This window comes from Cydia fagiglandana, chromosome Z (genome assembly GCF_963556715.1).
Source record: "Cydia fagiglandana chromosome Z, ilCydFagi1.1, whole genome shotgun sequence".
NCBI classification, from domain to species: Eukaryota; Metazoa; Arthropoda; class Insecta; order Lepidoptera; family Tortricidae; genus Cydia; species Cydia fagiglandana.
In genome coordinates this window covers 20,132,735-20,154,987 of record NC_085959.1, presented here as the reverse complement: position 1 = coordinate 20,154,987, position 22,253 = coordinate 20,132,735, and the positions used below count along the sequence as shown (strand labels likewise).

The 22,253-nt window shown below is 37.4% G+C and overlaps 2 protein-coding genes across 2 annotated transcripts in view; both read left to right on the top strand.

Moving 5' to 3' along the window:
* The window catches only part of LOC134679380 (sensory neuron membrane protein 2-like), a 28,451-nt gene extending 8,074 nt beyond the window's left edge, over window positions 1-20,377 (top strand). Inside the window, exons 5-9 of the mRNA XM_063538277.1 lie at window positions 4,213-4,457; window positions 6,116-6,297; window positions 18,437-18,555; window positions 19,588-19,713; window positions 20,101-20,377. Coding sequence (XP_063394347.1) covers window positions 4,213-4,457; window positions 6,116-6,297; window positions 18,437-18,555; window positions 19,588-19,713; window positions 20,101-20,280 — 852 coding nt within the window. The 3' untranslated portion in view covers window positions 20,281-20,377. The remainder of the gene's footprint in view (window positions 1-4,212; window positions 4,458-6,115; window positions 6,298-18,436; window positions 18,556-19,587; window positions 19,714-20,100) is intronic.
* On the top strand, window positions 10,775-12,566 carry LOC134678654 (uncharacterized protein DDB_G0280205-like). The gene has a single exon (XM_063537299.1). The coding sequence runs from the start codon at window positions 10,794-10,796 to the stop codon at window positions 12,495-12,497; it is 1,704 nt and encodes a 567-aa protein (XP_063393369.1). The 5' UTR covers window positions 10,775-10,793; the 3' UTR covers window positions 12,498-12,566.
* Window positions 20,378-22,253: the final 1,876 nt, after the last annotated feature.

Genomic DNA, 22,253 nt, shown 5'->3' with positions numbered 1-22,253 from the left:
CTTTGGCCTTTGGACATTTTTGTAATGCTTTGTAATAAGGTAGGTGAGGTATCTATATCCCTAATTGTAGTAACCTTTTTTTGAATGAATTACAATTTAATTATTTAAATAAAAAAGTGGTCTACAAACATACATATCCGCTCGGTCCGCTAAAATAATTTAAGTGCCCTACATAATAGGTATATTTAAGATTAACAATCAGTAAACATCATTAATTACGCTCAAATGCTTGTTTCAAAGGTATAAAAGTACAATTTGCTAAGTAAACTGTCAATCTACATTAATTATAATAGATAGACTCCTAGAAGTCAGCTTACTGAAGATTATGAACAACATATATTATAAGTACTTTCTAAATAAAATACAATTTGTTTTTCCATGACTCATGTAGGCCGTATTTTACTATAGACCATTTTAAATTGAAGATGAAATTAATTCATGATAAAAGCTAATAAGGCCCGGTAATATTTTCTATTATTCTTGAACTTATGTTCAAGTCAGTGTTCAACTGTCAGTGCAAGTAACAAGGCCCGGTTCCGAACCAACATGGTATGGTTTTTTTATAAAACGTGTATTTTTCAAAAGCGCCGGAATATTTTTATAACTATTTTGGTATATATGAAGAAACATTGATTTGGTCATAATATCCTGATTATTAATATAACTATTTCAGTTAAAATAAAGGTGGGCCTTATATGCTTCACCTGACCTTATTCGTCCACATTTAGATCCTATAGCTATATTTGGTCACTTTGGCCGTCACTCTCCATTTGATGCCGATTGTACTAACCATTAAAAGTACAGTTCATATGTACTTTTACCTGTACTGAAACTTAAGCATTTGAGCGTAATTAAAGATGTTCACTGATTATTAACATTACGTGTTAAAGAACCGTGTCCCGATTTGGGCCATGGTGCGTCCATTAATGAATCGCATACTAACGGATGGAGGTTTACGAGTACATTCAAAGAAAAATAATTATAGGCAACCCAATACTAGTGGCTTAGTATACCAAAAATAAGGGAAGAGGGGAAATGGTCGGCTCCAATCTATGAAGTCCAATCTATGCTATATTTCATGCTTTCTTCATGCTTTTAGCAACTAGGGCAAGTTATATATCATTTTTGTATAATTTAGGGACGAGGAATTCAGTTTTTAAATAATCGTATATAGGTATAACGATTCATACAAATAAACTGATTTTTGCACAATAAATGATAATGATATGTAATTTTAGGACAATTTTGGCCTTTACAATCACAGTGTGGTGATTTGTACTAAATAAAAAATTGCAAAATCTAGGCCTAGCAACAAGCTCTTATGAATCGTAATTAATCTTAATCTAATTATCAGAACAATTTATGATGTTAATATTATTCCATAATAAAATTGGATTATTATACATATCAAATTTAACATTAAGAATTTCACAGAAGGATCGTCAAACATTAAAAAGATTGTATAAAAAATACTAGTCTATAATTTCTAGAATAAAATCTAAATGTCAAAAAAATAAAAATAGGCACTCATATATTTTTTCTGAATATTAATTAGTAGCGCGTGGCGGTGATGATTTCTATTCAAATTGAATTATGGCCAAAGTCAAACATTTAAAAAAAAAAACTGAATCTGGCATTTGAAAAGTGTGAATACAATGTTTTAATATTTTACAGATAAATTACAGGTGATAATTTTGTAGATGTGGAAGGTAGAGTTGTGCTAGGCGTGGTAAGCGGGTGCAGATGCAGGAGCAAATAATAGGCACCAAGCGTTCGTTTTCGCACACCGATTTATTGTCCGTTACGACACACAATACACACATCTATCTATCTTTATACAAACAGAAGGAGAAAGAGCGAAAGCCAAATAATAATTACAAAACACAAATTTAACGGGAAAAAGCAACTTAGTATGACAGCCTCGATAACAACGTTCGTATCTAGCTCTCTGCGCCTGCGGGAAGCGGGCACAATACATCGCTGTCAGCGCTGCAGCCGAGGGCGGATCGTTAGACCGTCAAACACGGCGCGCAGCGCTTACAGCTGCTCTAGGATTACTTACACAGAACAGAGCTCATACATGTGAAAATTATCTAATAATAAAATCGGTCGCTCTGTCCGCGGGTAATTTAATATATTTGGGATTTACAATAAACTATACATTCATCCCTACAATTTTACAAATGAAATGGGTTTCTGCCACCATTGCCACCCTATTATAAAGCAGTAGGCTTTTTTACTAATAAGGGATGCCCACCAAATACGCTCATAAGAACGATTTATTCTATAGATATAGGCTATGAATTATCTAATGATATACAGGGTGTAATCGTTAAGTGTAGCCGGGCTATAAATCCGTAAATATAACAGATATCAGAAAATTTCAAATTGATATCGAAAGTGCGTTATCCAATGAGTAAAATTACATTAATATATTTTTTTAATAAAAGCAGAAATATCCCAAACATTAACTTCAAACCCACCCATACATTTAGTACGACGACTCACCCCTCAAAGAACGTTGGTGTTGTAAGAGATAAATCTGCTTGAGATTCATTATTTGCGATAATAAACTGTAATAAAATAATAAAACTACCGTTTATGAAATAATAAATCTAACATTTATTTTTTAATCACGCCGCAAAGTTAATTTAGAAATATTTAAGGGGGCCCGTCAATGTATCGCACAAGAAGGGCGTCATTTCGAGAAACTACTGTAAACAAAAAATGTCCTTCCTTAAAAAATAAGTGTTAGATTTATTATTCCATAAACGGTAGTTTTATTATTTTATTACAGTTTATTATCGCAAATAATGAATCTCAAGCAGTTTTGTCTCTTACAACACCGACGTTCTTTGAGGGTTGAGTCGTCGTACTAAATGTATGGGAGGGTTTGATTGGAAGTTAATGTTTGGGATATTTCTGCATTTATTTAAAAAAAGTTATTAATGTAATTTTACTCATTAGGTAACGCACTTTCGATATCAATTTGAAGTTTTCTGATATCTGTTATATTTACGGAATTGTAGCCTGGCCACACTTAACAATTACACCCTGTATAAGTTAATTCAGGACGCGTCATGGACCAGAACCCATACTATCCGGGACACAGTTCTTTAATATTATGTAGGACTAAAAAGGCCCTCTGTCGGTGCGGGTGACAAGGCCCAGTCCCGGGCCTTATTGAACGTATGAGATGAATTAGTAAATTTAAATATTTTAATATAGGTAGTTATGAGTTATTTGATTTCCCGATAAGTTTTAAGTAAGCATCACTTACTGACTTACAAAAGTATAAGTGTAGTACCTGAATTTTATTAGATGTTTTTAAAGCCTTATTATCAACAGAGCTTTAAAAATTAAGTTATAAGTGAAATATAATAAGCGTCTATAGTTGTAAAAAATGTTACAAGACCTATAACTAATGAAGGGATAATTTTAGATAGAGTCCACTTTTTTCGAGTAGGTAAAGTAGACGATTTCTTATATCTTTAATAATAAAACTCCTAGGTTTAATTTGGTCTATGTCTACAAACCGCATACCTACCATCGCACACCACCAGACTGTTAACTGACAGTCCATAAACCTTATTACAAAAGGCATAAGGTCTACCGATGGACAGTTAAGAGCGTCGCCGTTTTGTACCTATCTTAATACAAAAGTCAACAACGAAAATAATTAATTACCTAATACGTCACATACCTATGACATGACATGAACAAACAAGGAAAGCTATATATAAAAAGTGTTTTTTCTCTGTCTTCTCACAAAGGAAAGCTTTGACAGTTTAAATTCCTCAAAGAAGGTCAGTAGTTAACACTAAACTCGAAACAGCACCTTTAAAAAAACATTAGGGGTCACTGACCTGTCCCAGTAAATTGAGGTAGTGTGCGTGAGCTGCGTTTGTGTGTGAAATGGGGTAATTTGACAGAATCTGAAAATTTACCCTCCTCGACGCCCTCTTAACGGTTTTACCCGAGTATTTTTCACTGAGCTATATTTTTCGGAGAACCTCCCTCTCTAAGCAATGACACCCGGTTGCGGTGATGGCGTTGACGCATACCTACAAATAAATGAGGGTTATCAGTAAACCTGTAAAAATAGTATAGGTAGGTATGTGCTTAGTGTTTAAATATTTTACGACAGTATACATTTTGTGATTTTGTTCCTCAGAAAATCGCAGGTATGTTAAACAATTTTTATGTTCTCAGAAAAATACCTTACCGTCAGCAAACTTCAAAGTGTATCGCGGGCTCGACGATGCCCGTGACGTGGGCCGCATCATCACTTACGACAACAGCTACCGCCTCCGGCTGTGGCCCGAGGGAGAAGACGGCTCTCTTGATGAACACGAGCCCAACATATGCAATACGCTCCGGGGGACTGACGCAGGAATATTTCCGCCCTTCTTGGAAAAAGACCTCCCGGTTTATGCCTTTAACCATGATATTTGTAGGCAAGTATATGGCTCGTAATTGTTATTGTTTGAATAATATATCTTTTATTATTATTTATTGATTTATTTGTTGTATCCTACTGCTGGACAAAGGCCTCCCTCTCTTTCTTCCACGCGTTCGCATTCGTTCTATGGCAATATTAGGCCAATATGATTTCATTTATTTATTTATTTATTTATTGCATTCCATGGTATTTACAGATGGTATTTTAAATTGAATTGTACAACATGGACCCTGAATAGGGTATGGCAAGTTAACCTTAATAGCTAAATACTTAAAGTTACCTTACAAAACATATTACACGTATTGCTTAATTAGTTAGTTTCATCATAGTAAATAATAATTATGGAATCTATTTAACACTAATAATAATCAATACGAATTTTGTTGGATCTATATCCCCACGCAAGCCTATCAAAAGACCGGGATTTATAGGCCCGTGAAGTCCAAAAAGGAGATACAATATCAATACGAATTTAAATGCTATACTTGTTTATATAATGCAATGATGTCAAATATTAATAATCAAATTTAAGCTGTCGTGAATCATACTAACACTAAGCGATACAATAACTAATTATGTCAATTCATTTATAATAATAATAGTGTCAATTTATTTATAATAATAATTATGTCAATTCATTAATAAAATAATAATTCATTTAATCATTCCATTACATTGAGACAAAGTTATCGGTTTCAGTAAAATTAATTCTCAGTCATTATCACTATTGTCAGATGCCATAAATTCCTGATAAGAATAAAATGATTTATCAATTAACCACGTTTTCAGTTTATTTCGGAACATATTATAAGTTTCAACGTCTTTAATAGAATCAGGGATTTTATTATATATTTTTATCGACTGGTAATGGGGCCCGTTTTTATACATAGTTAATTTAGGTTCAGGGAGAACTAGTTGTCTATTTCGACGCGCGCTTTTAACATACTGGAAGTTGGATATGTGTTTTCTTACAAATAGTCCAGCCTCCAGTATGTAAATACATGGTAAGGTTAGAAGCTTTAGGTTAATAAAGTGTGGTCGGCAGCTTTCTGGTTGTCGGATGTTAGCTATAACGCGTACGCATTTTTTTTGTGCTATAAATAGATCTTCGACGTCTGGGCTATTCCCCCATAAGACTACCCCATACCGCAACCATGCATAGGCATATGCATAATATGCCGAGAGTGCACATTCTACGTTAGTGTTCCTTTTTAATACACTTAACGCAAACAAAAAACGTGATAATTTGTTCCTGACCTCTTCAATATGCGTTTTCCAATTTAAACTCGTGTCAATGTTTAATCCTAGTAGTTTGAAAGAGCTAACCTCTTCGATGCCAAGTTCTTTTGAGGTGGCCGATAAATCTAAATCGTCTTTTTGGTACGGGTGAAATTGAATTAATTTGGTTTTGCTCATATTAAGTTCCAAATTGTGTTCATTTAACCAATTCGTAATTTCTGTTAAGGTTTCATTGATATCGCTCTGAAAGTTATATTTATATATATATATATTTCCGAAAGACGTCGAGATCGTGCCGCCACCTCCTTCTAGGTCTGCCGTGACGCCGCACTATGTTTGGTGCCCTTGGGCCAAGAAAACTACCGGGCCAATATATCTTTTAAGAATTGTTAAAAGCAATTGTTTAATTGTCAGGTCCGTGGAGCTTCGCTACGAGACCTCGTTCACACACCGCGGCGTGCCGGTGTGGCGATACGGGTCTAAAGAGTGGTTCCTGGACAACCACGAGGGCTGCTACTGCCTGAACCTGACGCGCGGCATTACCGGCCCCGACGGCTGCTTGCTCACGGGCGCTCAGGAGCTTTACTCCTGCGTTGGTTAGTTCTTTATTTTATTACTATATGTATGATAATGATATCCTGTTTCTTTTTTCGCGGTCTAGGGCGGCCTCCTCCAACTCCGCCCAGCCGAGGCCAATTGGTGCAGCCTTTTTTTCCACTGTGAGCCTCCAGTGGGCGATATGCGACTAAAAAGTTGCTCTATAAAAAGCATATATCTTACTGTTCGAAACACTGATGCTGTAGGTTACTGTTTCACCGTTCAAATACTGAACCAAATTGAATGATAAACTACGTAGAAAGATTAACACTTAGAAGAGGTGAATTTTTAAACACGCTGCAATCAATTATATAAAAAAAATTTCGTGCAAAAATGTATAAAGATAAAATGCGCTAAGAACCCGACGCGTACCGCTTCAATCGTGTTTCCGTGTTCCATATGTTTATATTATTTTAAACAATCGTGATATAATGGAGAGCTTTTCAGTCGATTAGGTACCGTGTTAAGGCCACGAAGCTGGCTTAGTGGCCTTGTTGGGTACGAGATTGAAAAGCTTGATTATGTACCTACCTATCTATTGTGTACAATAGTTTTTCTACGAGTCCATAAATGAGAATATCATAAAATGGCATCTTAAATTTATTTTCATCCTACGCCTTTGCTTTGCTTTGCTTTATTATCAATAACATGAGGCTGTTGTGGAATTCGAATGTCTAATTTTGTGAATTTAGCAACTTTTTCCTGGTTATCGCAATAGATTGGGCTTTTTGCACACCTAAAAAATTCACTTCAATCTGACTGCATTTAAATGAGCTGCTTTTCTATTTCTATACTTAATTTCAAAATAATATATCTTAACGGCGGGCAAAGCTAGAATTTACCTTTGTTTTAGCAATTGGTGTTTCATCCAATAAAAATGTAACGTTTGCAACAACAAGCGCAAAAAGAAAAGCAATCATCGATTCTGAGTGGTCCGGTTCCATCCAACTCCACGCAACAAAAATAATAATAAGTAATTCATTCTAAAATCTACCACGTTAAATTAAAGCAACCGGCCAAGTGCGAGTTGGACTCGCGCACAAAGGGTTCCTTACCATTTCGTAAAAAAACGGCAAAAAAATCACGTTTGTTGTTTGGGAGCACCACTGAAATAAGTATTTATTTTATTTTGTTTTTAGCATTTGTTGTTATAGCGGCAAATTCTGTGAAATTTGCTGTCTAGCTATCACGGTTCATGAGATACAGCCTGTTGACAGACAGACGGACAGACGGTCAGAGGAACAGATGGAGTCTTAGTAATAGGATCCCGTTTTTACCCTTTGGATACGGAATCCTAAAAACGAGCTCTCAGCAGCTTTTATGAGCTGTTTGGTATAAGTATTTTCTCCAATATGCTCGGAAATGTTCACCTTACTGTAGCAAAAATAGTACGGGAAGTTCTTCGTTAATGTCAAACTCTAACTAAAAAACATCAAACTATCGCTGTCCTGTTCTAGCGGACGGGAAGTAAAAAAACACTACAGTAATAACTTATTACTGTAGTGTTTTTTACTTTTTAATAATAAAAAACGCAAACAGCCAATTATTATTGCCGCGAGCCGCTTCTACACGACCCGATCAGCTATCATTTCACGTGTATGATCGTGCGAATACTGCTTAATAAAATCAAAGATTATTGTTATATTTTTTTTAAATCTCATCCGTGTTCATAAAGCTTACATAGTTTGTCAAAGGACTTTCTCATTTCAAACATAGACAAAGAGAATCATACTATCTTTGTCTTACACTAGTACTAGCACGCAAAAGAAAAGGATGGGTGTAGTTTTTAGTAGTACTGACTGAAAAGTTGGTTTGACAAACTATATTGCGCAATTATATTGAATGAACGAATATTGAATGGTACTGAATGGCAGAATAAGTTTGTGCCTTTAACTTTTAAAAATTAATTAAAGAGGGAAATTGTTTTTGACATTTTGGATGTGAAGGTTTGATTTGAGTGATGCTTGATGCTTAAATAATAATTATTTTAGCTTATTTCCTCGCATGTTTGGAGAAAAGCACTATATATGCCTCGGCAGGAATAGCAATTCGTGGATTCGTCTTCTTTGTCGGACTCCGCTTCGCGTCGTCCGACAAAATCGAAACTCATCCACGAATTGCCCTTTCCCGGCCTCTGCAATAATGTACTATTGTTGTTTTCCACATCACGCATCTATATTGTTTCTAGAATGCTTAATACCTACTCGTACGAACAATGTGATGGAGTAAATAGGTACCTATATTTCGGTACCTGCTCTCAGCTAGGATAACAATCAAAGTCAGCCAGCTGTTGTTTTTGGAATAAAACACGATGCAATTCTGAACTGTTTTTTTCCTTTCTGTGCGTGCATTTCCGAAAATATTCACCTAATGAAAAATACTTTTTGTAGATCTAAGACCCCTATCCGTTTTATAAGATCTAATCCAACAACACCCCACTCTATACGGTTGAAACGCAAAAAATCATACCCGCACACCTACGTGAAGTGAAGGGAAGGATCCCAGCCTAAAATATATTTTTGAGTTACATATTTATATGTAGGTAGGTACCTACCCATGCTGCCGCGCTAAGCATAAGAGTAACTCATTTTGAAATCTCTTTCCCATAAAAATCAGCGGCATCACATCAGCCGGAATGTATGAAACAGACAAATATTTTTCGCGATTTCGGCATTGGTTCCATAATAAAAGTTGTTCAGTGTAAAGTCACTGTGCAACTGCAAATTGACCTATACAGTCACACTGCGTACTTAGAGTATGAACGGTGGTTAAAATTTCACTCTGTTTAACATTTTTGGAATAATACGAGTACTTAATACGAAACAGGAGCTGAGTTTTAAATATTTTAGGTAAATATACCCGTCTCGCTAACGGAAGCGGCTTTAAAACTAGAGCGAGAAGAACAAGGCGAAAAATCCTGCGTAAAAATCTGAAAAATCGAGGTTTCGTACTCGACTGTTTTCTCCTCCAAAACTTAACCAATCGTAACCAAATTTGGAAATATAAATGATTATGAAATTATCTGTGTCGGACCGTTTTGCTTTTTTGGCTACTTGATATCAGTTTTGAATACTACGCCTCTCATTGCGGCATAGTCAATGAGGCCATTTATGGCCATTTTTGGAGGGCTCAAGCGCCTTAAAAATCTAAAATATCAAAAAAAGCGAAACGGTCCGACACAGATATTGACAATATTAATCTGTGTTGAAATAATCATTGCTCTAGCATCAAAACCCACGGAGGAAATAGTCGAGTACGTTTGTATGGAGAAATGACCACTCCTGTTGGCTCTTAAGTTACTTCCACTGCTTGGAATGAAGATCGATTCTACCAGCAGAGACCTGAACGTAATATCATGCTTGAAACGTCGTGATAAATATGTAATAAAAAATCTGAAAACTATAACTGCTTAATTCACAGATATGGAGTACGAAATCACATAAGCTGATGACAGGAAGTGTTTACATGGCTCTCTTATTTAGCATGCACAGATCATATTGCATATCGATTACCTGTTCTAGGCAAAGAAACATAATCTTAATTATTTCCTTATGTAGATGTTATGATTGTTTGCGGCAATGTTAGCTAGATATATTTGCATTATTTTTAAATAGGCTGTGTATAATCATCTTTACACTAGCTATATATAAGGCTAATTAACAGTAAATAAAATCTCAGAGCATAATCGTGTTAACAAAATGGTGTTTATAACGCGTTATGAGTAGTTATGACTGAACTTAAGCGGTCTATGACTTTTTGTGTTAAGTTCTTCTGTCAGACGTACCTATTTATTGGTTTACTCGTACATGACGTGTTTATGATTGTGCTAATATTTCCAAGCGTAATATTACTAATATTAGGCATCTGAGGCCAACGGGTCACCTCTTGACCCGCGCGCGGCGGAAGCCGCAATGTTTACTCTACGCATAGGTAGACGAGTAGTTAGGTACATAAACCTCCTCTTTTTTATGACATTTGATACTTCCTGTATAGTTAACAGTCTTTAGTTTGAAATTATTTTAGAACATGCGTTCTAACTCGCTAATAGTAATTTAAAACGCAGAACGATGATAGGTATTGATAGCTATCCGTTTACTACGCATAAATACCCAAAATTAGAGAACTATTTAAGAAGCTTATTTAGGTACCTAATTAAGTGGTGGGACTAAACTTTACCTATTTTTAGGCTATTCGGCCAAACATGTTATATCGAATGAGTACCGCAGTGCGCCTTCGATGACGCGCTCCTTCAAGGTGAACCGGCGTGACCAGCCATGTCGTCCTTTTAACGTCCTGCCATCGCTCTGTAAGAGTTAAGATAACAAATTTTAATGTTGTATCAATTTTTTTTTCCTCAAAGTCGAGACCCTAATCCGAAGAGCGATTAACATTGCGGTTAATAAAGTGCCTTCGATTCATACCGAATGCGGGTCGCCGCAGGTGGCTGTAAAAATAAAAAAGAGCGCTCGCGCGCTTAGAGCGCAATCGCATCGCGATGCTCAGAGCCGCGTGGTGGACGTTCGTAGTGCTCGCGCTGTGGATCGCCGGCGCCGGCGCACGCGTTTACGAGCGCTGCGAGCTAGCGCGCAACCTGCGCGGCCTCGGTGTACGCGCTGACCACGTCGCCACCTGGATCTGCATCGCGTTCCACGAGTCTCGCTTCGATACCGCCGCCCGCAATCCCCACAGCGGGGACCACGGCTTGCTGCAGATCAGCGAGCTGTACTGGTGCGGCGACGGCAAGGCTTGTGGGCTTTCGTGCGAGGCCCTGCTCGACGACGACATCTCCGATGATGTGGCATGTGCGCTGCATGTATACGAGGAGCACACCAGGCTGCAGGGTGACGGCTTCTTGGCGTGGGTGGTCTACCCTCAACACTGCAAGCATAACACCAAAAAATATCTTGCCGACTGCGACGATGCTTTAAAAAACGCAAGTACTAAACCAATGGAAAAATCACGTGCCTTAGACATTCCCAGAAGAACGATGAACTTAACATTGCGATTAAATCAAAGCATCGACGAATTACTACCACCGTACATCTCCATGACTTCAAACTCTGGGCATAGTAGAAATGAAATAAACTTTCAAGACAAAAATTACAAAAGTAAATGGCAAGTAACGCACTTTAGCAACATCGATGATCTATCACCTCCAGTTTTCGGACTACGGACATATCAAAAGACAGAGTCACCACCTATTTCGACTTTCGCCTTACATGAGTTAGACCAGTCAAAAGGAATAGACAAAAATGAATTAAGAAATAAATTTGTGACCGATAAACCTGCAAGGACAACTGTAAATCATTTCAATAAACTTGGACCGGTTACCACTAAAATATTGACTTCTTCAAGCAGCAGTTGGTACACTCTACCGTCGCCAAGCTCCACCACCGCGAAACCAAAGCAGACGTTAATGCCAAGCACTGTTAAAACTACCACCACAGGAAGACCTCCTGATAGGACGACTAATTTGTATCGCACTACATTAATAAGAAATTCTAAATCTGACGAGTTATTAAAAGAAATGCCGGCCCTATCCGATAAAGACTCCTCTAAAAAGCGATTCCGCTGTGTTGGATGTAGAATACCAACCACGGAGAATCCTATTTCCAGTTCCAGATTAACTACGATACCAGAACCACCAACGACTTCAATCCCTAAAGGCGCTTTTAAAACATCTGCAACCAACAGGACTTTTTCTGCAAGGACCATAGTATCTACAACTACTGTAATGCCAAGTAAAAACCGGTCAGCCCGTGATAATATCACAAGTTTGATGACCACAACTCCAAATACTGTCACGGGTCGTAGTAAAATTACAACCGCATATACGACTAAACCTCGAAACAAAGTCACGTCTCGGAACAGCTTCACAACAAGCAGTTTTAAAATGCCAATTACTCTCACCACTACGCCGAGAGCCGTCACTAATCGAAGTACAACAACCAGCAGTAGTTCCAGGCATTGGAGAACCTTAACTTCTGAAAGTGCTGCAGACTCTAGCGAAGACACGAAAAATTCGCAACGAAATGCTATATTTGATTTATATTTGAAGCCAACACAACCGAAATTAATGACGTTTAAGTTTGCCACTCAAAGCGACAGTGTTTACAGAAGACGTATTTTTGCGGACGGCACCACGTCTCCAGCGACGCCCTGGAAGCGCAACGGCGCTCAGGAATTCAGGATAAAGTGATATTAGTGCCGCGTGCTCTCGCTGCTAAATAGACGAATAGAATTATTACAATACATGACTTAATTGGTTCTTAGTTTTGTATAATTGGACCAAAAAAAATTTCACTGCCTTATTAAATTATTTAAAAAACTTCTTATTTCAATGTTGTGTCGTGTTTTACGTACCTACAGACAGATCAGTGTTTTTTAAATGGATCGCGTTGTTCGTGAGAAAATGAAGAACACGTCCGACAGAATGTATATAAGTATTTAACCTTTTCCCATGATGACGGTTCGTTCTACGAATTATCGCATAAGTAGGTACATGGCGTTGTAATTGGTAGAGTAGAAATTTTCGATGTATTTATTAACTGTACTATGATTACAATATTACCTACACCTATATCGTATTATTTTTGCCAACGCACCCGCGTAACAGGTCTAAAATCTGTGTGGGAAGAAAACACTAAAATAAAAACAACCCTGCATTTAACCAGGGGTGCGAAACTCCTGACTTCGGCCAAACTCGGCTCAGCATTGCTCCGAGCCATTATTAGGGTTGGCTGTCAAACTTCGGTTTTGTAGGAAGTTTCCTTTATGTACGGCAGTACTATTATTTATTCTGTGATTTAACGCGCAACAACTTTTACGCGTAAATTTGTCCGAATTACTATTACGCCGCGCTACGCCACTGGGTTTAGGTATTTTGTGGTACTTAACTGAATTGTGAAACGCCAACTTTTGACAAGCAGAGCTATCTTGTAAGATATTTAAAAGTTTTATTATCATGTAAGGGCCATGCAGCAGCATCTACTTTAGCTGACATTTCCTCTGAGACTTTTTACCTCTTCCAATAGTATTAATATCTCTTTGATATAATTAATAGTTGTTGCTGTAAATGTATGACATTACTTAATAAATCGTCGGGTGACAAGCAAAAATCACTAACACCATTGAAATATTGGACAATAAACCGTGTTACAAGTGTAATTAAAGTGCATTGTTACTTTAATTTTTTACTTAGTGACTTTTGCTTGTCACCCAACGAAATAGGGTATGAAGTAATACGTATAATTTTTACATGTTTCAAGTTAGATATTAACTTTTATAATAGGTAGGAACCCCGTTGATTAGGTCAAAAATATCATTGTGCCTGTCATAAATAAACAATTAAAGCCTCTCCGAAAGTGACTTCCATTATTGATCGCTTAAAAGTCACAAGTAGGTACCTCCTCTACACAATCGAAGTAACACTCTCATTTTAAAACTTGCTGAAATGACATGAAACTTCGCATATACCTACTGTAACATAATATATTCTATGTCAGTTACGAGTTTTTTTTTACTAATAGAAATTGTCATACAAAGGAAATAGAGCGAATAAATGTTTTACATAGGTACTAAACTTCTACATCATGCTCTATTTTATTTGCATTACAAGTTACAATCAACAAGAATTAATAATATAAGTTACTTAAATGTTATATTTATTTACATATTTATTCACACAAATTAAGTAAACCAAATAACATTCGTTCTCAAAATTAACTAGGATTTTATCAATATTAAACAGAATCCTTTTAAATTTAAAGTGGTCAGTAATAGACGGTTTACCCTACCTGAGTCTCATAATATCGGGCGTGATTGATGGTGACCTTTCGGTTCACCGTGGCAATCATTTTCCAAAGTTAATGTTCGCGATTAATATTCATGTGTATGAGACACCTCCGTGGAAAGCAAGTTGATCAAGCGCAGGTCCAGTGGGGCCGGTTCTGCTAGGGCTGTCACTACTAGCAAAACTATATATTCCAAACTTTATTATTATTTATACACTAGGGTGAATGTGCAGGTGAGGTGCAGGGTGGTCTACTCGTATAGAAGTGGTGACATTACCTAAAACTAAACCACTCTTTCACTCAGGGGGCCGAATTTTGAAATTCGAACGCTCGATTTCGTCACTCGAATATCGGTGGAAAAAGGCGAAATGCTAATTTTTGAAATACTAGCGATCGAAATTTGGAATCTATTGACCACTCGATTTCAATTCTATTAGTAGAATTTAAACGCCTAATAATAGTAGTGGAGGTATAATTTAACGAAATACACGAAATCGAGTGTTCGAATTTCAAAAATCGGCGCCAGGTGCTGTTTACATGATGTTTTTTGAACCCTTAATGATTCGGTTAAATTGTGTTCTAATGTATGGGCAAGAAAAACAAATTATAGCCAGCATTCAATGAATGTAGTATGATACCTTTGGGTATGGTGCTTGATGCACACTAGCGTCCCTCCCCCTCCCCCTGACGCTACCCCCCCCTTTTAGCATGAAATATATCCCGGTTTACGGTTTTTTTTTTATTTTTGAGAAAAGTATTAGAGTTAGGAAAAAAGTGTCAAGGTAAGAAATAATCCTTAATAAATTTCAAACAAAAAAGGTTATATACAACTTTTTGGTAAGACTCACCATATTCATGTATTAACTTGTTGAAGTTCAATATAAGTTAGTACGTGTTGGTACTGAAATAAAACTAATACGGAGAATAAGCTTGCAAGCTTATTCTTCGTGAAGATTTCTTTCAGGTACTGTCACGTACTATGTTATATTTGAACTTCAACAAGTTTCTCAACGGTTAAATTTTGTCGAAGTTCATCTAGCTAAAACATCAATATGGTGCGTCGTATCAAAAAAATGAATATAACCTTTTTTGTTTAGAATTTAATAGGGAACATTTCTTTCATTGACACTTTTTCCCTATATTGTATACTTTCCCCAAAAAACAAAAAAAACTCTCAACCGGGACATATGCAAAAAGGGGGGGGTTGCGTCAGGGGGAGGGGACGGGACGCTAATGTGCGTAAAGCACCATACCCTAAGGTATCATACTACATTCATAGAATGCTGGCTATAATTAGTCTTTCAAAAAATACAATTTGACCGAATCATAACCTTACTTAACGCCTTTAATGTGTACCTATAGTTCAGACCAACAGAAAGTTAAAATAGTGGACACAAACAAGTTTACCTCACACTTGTATATAATGTATAGTACCTACAAGTTTACATTATCATTTCGGCCAACCCTATAATGAATCAAGATTAAGTCTACTCTCATAGCAGTAGGCGATAAACGTGATCTAACGTAATTTAGTACTATATATAGATGTGATACTGTTTGTTTTTGACGGCATGTTAAATAGAGTCTGTGCGGAAAGAGAAGAGTCGTGGAATGTATTGAGCCCCATACATTCCACGACTCTTCTCTTTCCGCACAGACTCTATCTATGACTAAAATTTCAAATAATTAATCAAGGTATATAATCAGTCATTGCAACTACCTTTTGTGTGTAGAAAAGTTCCCTCCGGTAGATTTGGCGTTTTATTGAGAACGATTAACTATATTCAAACCGTTAAGTATAGGCGTTTTAACTTGGTTTTACGAATAGGTTTACGAACTCGCATTAGTTACTTACCTACTTATTTAGGTAGTTGCCTTATTTAAACCGATATACACAAAACCGTTAATTGGAAACTGACGGACCTATGCGGAACCTAAAGACACCTTCCGGAATATAAACCTAATACAGGTCATTGACTTGTACTTTGTTAAAGTATTTTTCATTTTAATTATGCTAGCTTATAAGTATTTTTTAAACTCAATGGATGAAATAGATATAGTGATACAGGAAGTCAACTCAATAATTATTCTTTTGCGCGATTTGGCGTTTTTAGGTTATAAATTATATGAAGGTAACACTAACACATGATTAACACCAGAATACCGCTACCGCTACCACCGCACCAGGCTACCGCGAAAACCGAAAATCGCAAATTGCGAGGATCTTTCTCTTTTACTCCAATGAAGGCGTAATTATTAGACTGACAGAGAAAAATGCCCGCAATTTGCGAACTTCGATTTTCGCGGTTATAGATAGCCCTGTACCCTACCCATCGAGTTAAAAGTATTGCTATAGCGTGCTATGACGACAACATTTACGAGCAAGTACGTTTGACATTGACATGATTTGACTATGTAACCTTAAGCTACTTTTGATTAGGCCCTTATTTACAAATACTTTGCAATAGGTATATATATGTACATAGGTAGGTATGGTATAGGTATCTGCGTTGTACAAATGTGTTAATTTAAAATTTTCCAAGCTCTGCTCATTTTAAGTGATAATTATGCATTCCATGATATCCCTCACTAGCTGTTGTCGTACGCGTGGATTTATATGTTGGTCGTTAAGGTCGTTATTAAAGGGATGTTGCCGACGCCGACTAGAATGCAAAGCCGACTATCCGGTCTCCTTTGTAGTCGGCGATTAGTCGGCGACTAGTCAGCATATATGCTTTATAAATGACAGAAAAACAAAGCAAAAAGAAATAAATAGCAAATATTTACCATAAGCTTTTCGCCTACTTTACCTAAATTCCTATTTAAGGTGCTTACGAAAACGTTTGTTCGAATGACGTATTGACCATGTGGTCGCTTTCCTAAGGCGGCTATGTCTATTATATTCCATTTTAACTCCCTTAGGCAGTGCCGGATTTACCACTAGGCTGAGTAGGCTGAAGCCTAGGGCGGCAGATTTTAGGGGGCGGCAAATTTGGTTCAAAAAAATATTTTATGTGCTGTTTGATAGGGTAGACCAGAATTTATTTGTAATATTTAAATAACAAGCATAATTTGTCGATTTTGCCGCCCTCTGTCATGTCAAGACCTTTTTGAAGTACGGAACCCTAAATAAGTACCTACTATTTTCTCGAAAAAAATTCGCGCTCGCTACGCTCGCGTTCTCATTTAAGTACCTACATTATTTGTGACCCATCTGACTACATTGTAAATTTGGGATGGTCGTCGATTCTTGTATCTTCGTGGTATTATGAGTTCAGATTTTTCCTTTTGAAGTACGGAACCCTAAAAATGTACCTACCTACTATTTTCACGAAAAAATGTCGCTTTCGCTTAACTAACTACATTTTATTGTGACCCATCTGACCATATCATTGAATGATAGCACAGAACCTAGTAGAACGCCAGCGGTAATGTCCACGGTATCGCAGCAGCTTCCGTCTACTATACGGCTCATATGCGTCTACCGGATAAAAAGCTAGCGATCCATTTGTATAGTAGTAGTAGTAGTAAACTCTTTATTGTACAAAAAGACATATTAAAAATAACATACAATTAGCAAGAAGTACAAAGGCGAACCACACCGAGGCGGGTACGATGTTGTATAGTCTCTCGAGCAGACTCAATGCCAGACCCGACCGAACTCCTTAGTCCAACCTGACTGCCAATGCCTCACCTTGATTCTCAATGGCCAAAACCCAGCGGTACCCACCGGTCACCGATCAGATCAGGCGCGAATATAAAGAGTGTATCTAGAATGTGACATTAGTGACGTCACCTTATATGCATTTTAATATGGCTATGGTGTGTTGTACTATAAAATTAAACGCCTCTGAAAGGAAAGTACTTTAAAAAGCCTATAAGCAAGGCGGATAGGGGTGGCAAAATCGGCATAGCCTACGGGCGGCAAATGTCTAAATCCGGCACTGCCCTTAGGGAATGTAATTAAAAAAACCTGTTACAAAGTTGCCCGACCGTTTGATTTTTTTCGATTTTTGCTTTATTTATTATAAGAGTATGATACCTGTTTTTCGCTCCTACTCTTATCATAACAAATCAAAAATCGAAATCAAACGGACCGACCGCTATAATTAAACACTTGTTTTCACCAAAGCATTTAATAAAACTAGATTTAACTAGATAGTTACACGTTTAAACGTTACACGGGATTATATTATGCGTGTATGTATATATGTATTTCTATTCTTATACACACACTTGAACCCGGATCATAGCTGTATGATGTGGACCAAAATTTTAGATAGATACCCTAGAATTCCTAGGCTGTTTTTTTCATTACTAATTGACAAAAATCATTCTATTTCAGGTGGGTTCTTGGTATTAACCAATCCGCACTTCTTATACGCTGATCCGATATATCGTAACGGTGTAATTGGCATTACACCCGACGAGGAAATACATAGAATATGGATGGACTTAGAGCCTGTAAGTAGTTTGAATACAATACTTAACACATTCACTGCTCCCAACGCACATGTGCGTTCACCGTCATACAAGTTTGTTCCTAGGACACGCCCCCTGGCAGTGAATGCGTTAACTAAGGGCCACTTGATATACTCAATCAATTGTAGCAATCAGCATTGAACTATGAAATTTCCCATAAGCCGTAAATCCTGTGTTTTTTTCATGTCGTAGTTTTATAGTAACGAATGTACTAAATGAAGTAATTGTACAAATCGAGAATTGTGCCATAACCGTAGCAGATTTTTTTTTACACTATGTCGATGGCAAACAAGCATACGGCCCGCCTGATGGTAAGCAGTCTGCTTAGCCTATGAACGCCTGCAACTCCAGAGGTGTTACATGCGCGTTGCCGACCCTAACTCTCCGCACCGCGCCCTAAAGGGCCCCACCGGCACGCCCCTGCCGCTGGGCTGGCGGCCCGCTCCTTGTTGTAAAATTTACTCGACGACTTTAAGAAGGATCCGACTCCATACATATTATTAGCGATTAGTCATCTTAACTCGATCGGATTATCATACATTGCCGCACAAGTGCGATTAATATCTAGGGTTATGTATGACTATAAGCCTAACAGCGGATAAATAAATTCTACATTACGAGCAAGTGTATTGACGAAAACTAGAGAAAACTCACTTTGAGAAAACTATTAGTAGGTAACTGAAAAATCCTAGTTAAAAACTAGTTTTCACCACAAGGCGTTTTTTTTTTTCTTTTTTTGACTAGGGAAAACGAGTTTTCAGTTAACGTTTTGAGCGCCAAACGGCGCATCCATTTGCCGTGCCACCGACGCCATGGGGGTGGCACGGCAAATGGATGCGCCGGTGTTTTTCAGTAGATTTTCATCAAAAAACTATCGACGTCAAATGCCGTCTTTGGTGTCGTTGTCACGATTTTGCGTTGACGTCAATTGCCGTCTGTGGCGTTCAAAAGGTTAAAACACGTTATTAATTTATTATGGTAATTGGTAACATACATTATATTTATTTATTTCAGAACACTGGTGTTGTATTAAGAGGAGCAGCGAGAGTACAATTTAATATGTTCTTGCGGCCTATACCACAGATAAGCGCAACTGACAACTTGCCAAATGTTTTACTACCACTCTTTTGGCTGGAGCACGTAAATTAACGCTTTTTTATTATTAATATGATTATGACAAGTACTATGTTATAGTACATCACTTACTTTCTAATCTCATTCTCATTGTGATCATTTATTTATAAACATACGTAAGGTACATATATTCGGGTAATCACGAATGTCGAAAAGCGTTGGAAAATGCCGAAAACGGACTCTTATTATGATGGGATTTTGGGTAATTTTCATCTGATTATCGGAATTATCCGACATACGATTACCCGAATACACCTGTAGGTACCTACTTACATTTTATCGAAAATATACTGTTACAGTTATTATTCTAATCTAATGTATAAATCTACAGTAGGAACACTCGAGTACCTATCGTATAACTGTACCCTGATCTAACGCAATGTATTATTTTAGGGTATGGAATTGCCAGAAGAATACGTGGATGAGGTGAAAGAAAAGTTGCTGCTCCCACTTCGACTGGTGGATATTTTAGTCCCGATCCTAGTGACTCTAAGCTGCGTACTGCTAGTGGTCGGCGGTGTGGTTGCTACGCGAGCAGGACTTAATAGATCCGCAACGAAAAACATTAAATAAGAATTAATTAACGTATACATGTACAGTACAACCCTACCTCTAAGTAACCTTTCAATAATGCTCTTTTTTGTCATTTTTGTTCAATTCCATTTTTACGCTAGGAACTATAACTGCGTGTGTGTATACCATGTTTCCATAAAAATTGATACTGGGATTTTTAGCTACTTATAGCAAAGTGCAAGTAAAAATAATTGAAACCAATTTGACGCTATAATATTGAAGTAACGATGATGGTGGCTTATAATTCACTCGTATAAGGCCCCGACGGAATACCGCGTTGGCCCATCCAGGCTAACACTAACACCATGCGGAGTCGGGACCATTTCGTGGCTAATATTAAATAAGTATTAGGTATGTGTCATGTAATGTTATGCGTTGTTTTATTATGTAAGTTTGTTTTGTTTTTATCTTTAGGTAATTTTTGCTACGAATAAACTATTTCTATTTATATAAGCCTTTAAGACTGCATTCCACAATTTTAGATCTAGATGTGAGATAGTTTTATAATACCTACTTATATGGAAGGTAAGAGGTACACTCACACTTACTTCTACACTCCATACCTACTTACTTTTGATTTGACACGTTGTGTTCGTGTCATTCGTGTGGCGAATCCGGCGTTGGCGGCGTGGCTAAAATGGCCAGCGGCGTACGCCACGCCGATGGTGCACACCTCTAGTGTGGTATGGTAGGTATACATATAGATAATAAACTCGCGTCAAAAAAAATGATGTAGGACCCTAATAGCATTTTCTTGTAGGGATTTTGTTGGGCCTTTGTTTACGTATTAGTTGGGCAACCGTTATATTTGGCCGTACGATTTGCTGGAGGGCCCTCGACAAAGGCCCTCCCGAAGATTCCCAACAGAGGGCCATAAGAGTAATTTTTTCGTTGGGCCTATTTAAATTAATCATACAATTATTCAACGGTGGTGGTTTTGGTTGGGCCGTGGTTGGGCCTATACACATTTGTTTGATGGTTGGTTAATTGTTACAATTGGCCGTACGATTTGCTGGAGGGCCCTCGACAAAGGCCCTCCCGAAGATTCCCAACAGAGGGCCATTAGAGTAATTTTTTCGTTGGGCCTATTTAAATAAATCATACAATTATTCAACGGTGGTGGTTTTGGTTGGGCCGTGGTTGGGCCTATACACATTTGTTTGATGGTTGGTTCATTGTTACATTTGGCCGTATGGCTTGCTGTAGGGCCAACTGCAAAAAAATAAAAAAAGGGCAATTTTTTCGTTGTGCTTCTGTTTGCAAATTCAACAATTACCCAACGGCAAGTCAGGTAGGTCGGTAGGTAGTCGTGCACCAGGTTGAAGGCCCAACACAGCTTGTCCCACAAAGGGCCAACATTGTAACTTTAACGTTGGGCCTTGTGTAGGATTCTTACAATACTACCGTAGGTAAATAGTTGTGTAATTTATAGTGTGCCTACAGTCTATTATGTAATGGGCTTTTGTTTACGAGTCCTACAGTGAGCCTACGTTAAGTGGTTGTGTAATACGACGTTGGGCCTTTGCTGATAAATATTACAATTACACTACGGTAGGCATTGGTTGTATCCACATGAAGGCCCTAGGCAGCAGTTGTTGTTAATCTTCTCTGTATCGTTCCAATTTTTAACCGACTTCCAAATCCCAAAGGAGGAGGTTATAGTATATGTACTGCCGAAGCAAGTACACTTACTATACACTCTAATTTGTATATATACTAACCGCACTTGGAAACTTCGTAAGCGAGATTTATGTTTTTTGAGATTTAAATTGAGAAAATGTTGGTAAAATACAATTTTTTAAATTTATGTGTAAATTTTATAGTTATAGCTATTAGATTTATAAGTTACTTTTAAAAAATATTATGATTATATCCGGAATAATCGAGAAAATAACTATAACTTCGATGTTTGGAGACAGTAACGCCATCTAGTGACGCCACAAGCAAACTCAACTGGTATTGTTGGGCATCAG

Excerpts from the sequence above, each read along its gene's own strand:
- LOC134678654 (XM_063537299.1), top strand. The coding sequence starts at position 10,794 with ATGCTCAGAGCCGCGTGGTGGACGTTCGTAGTGCTCGCGCTGTGGATC.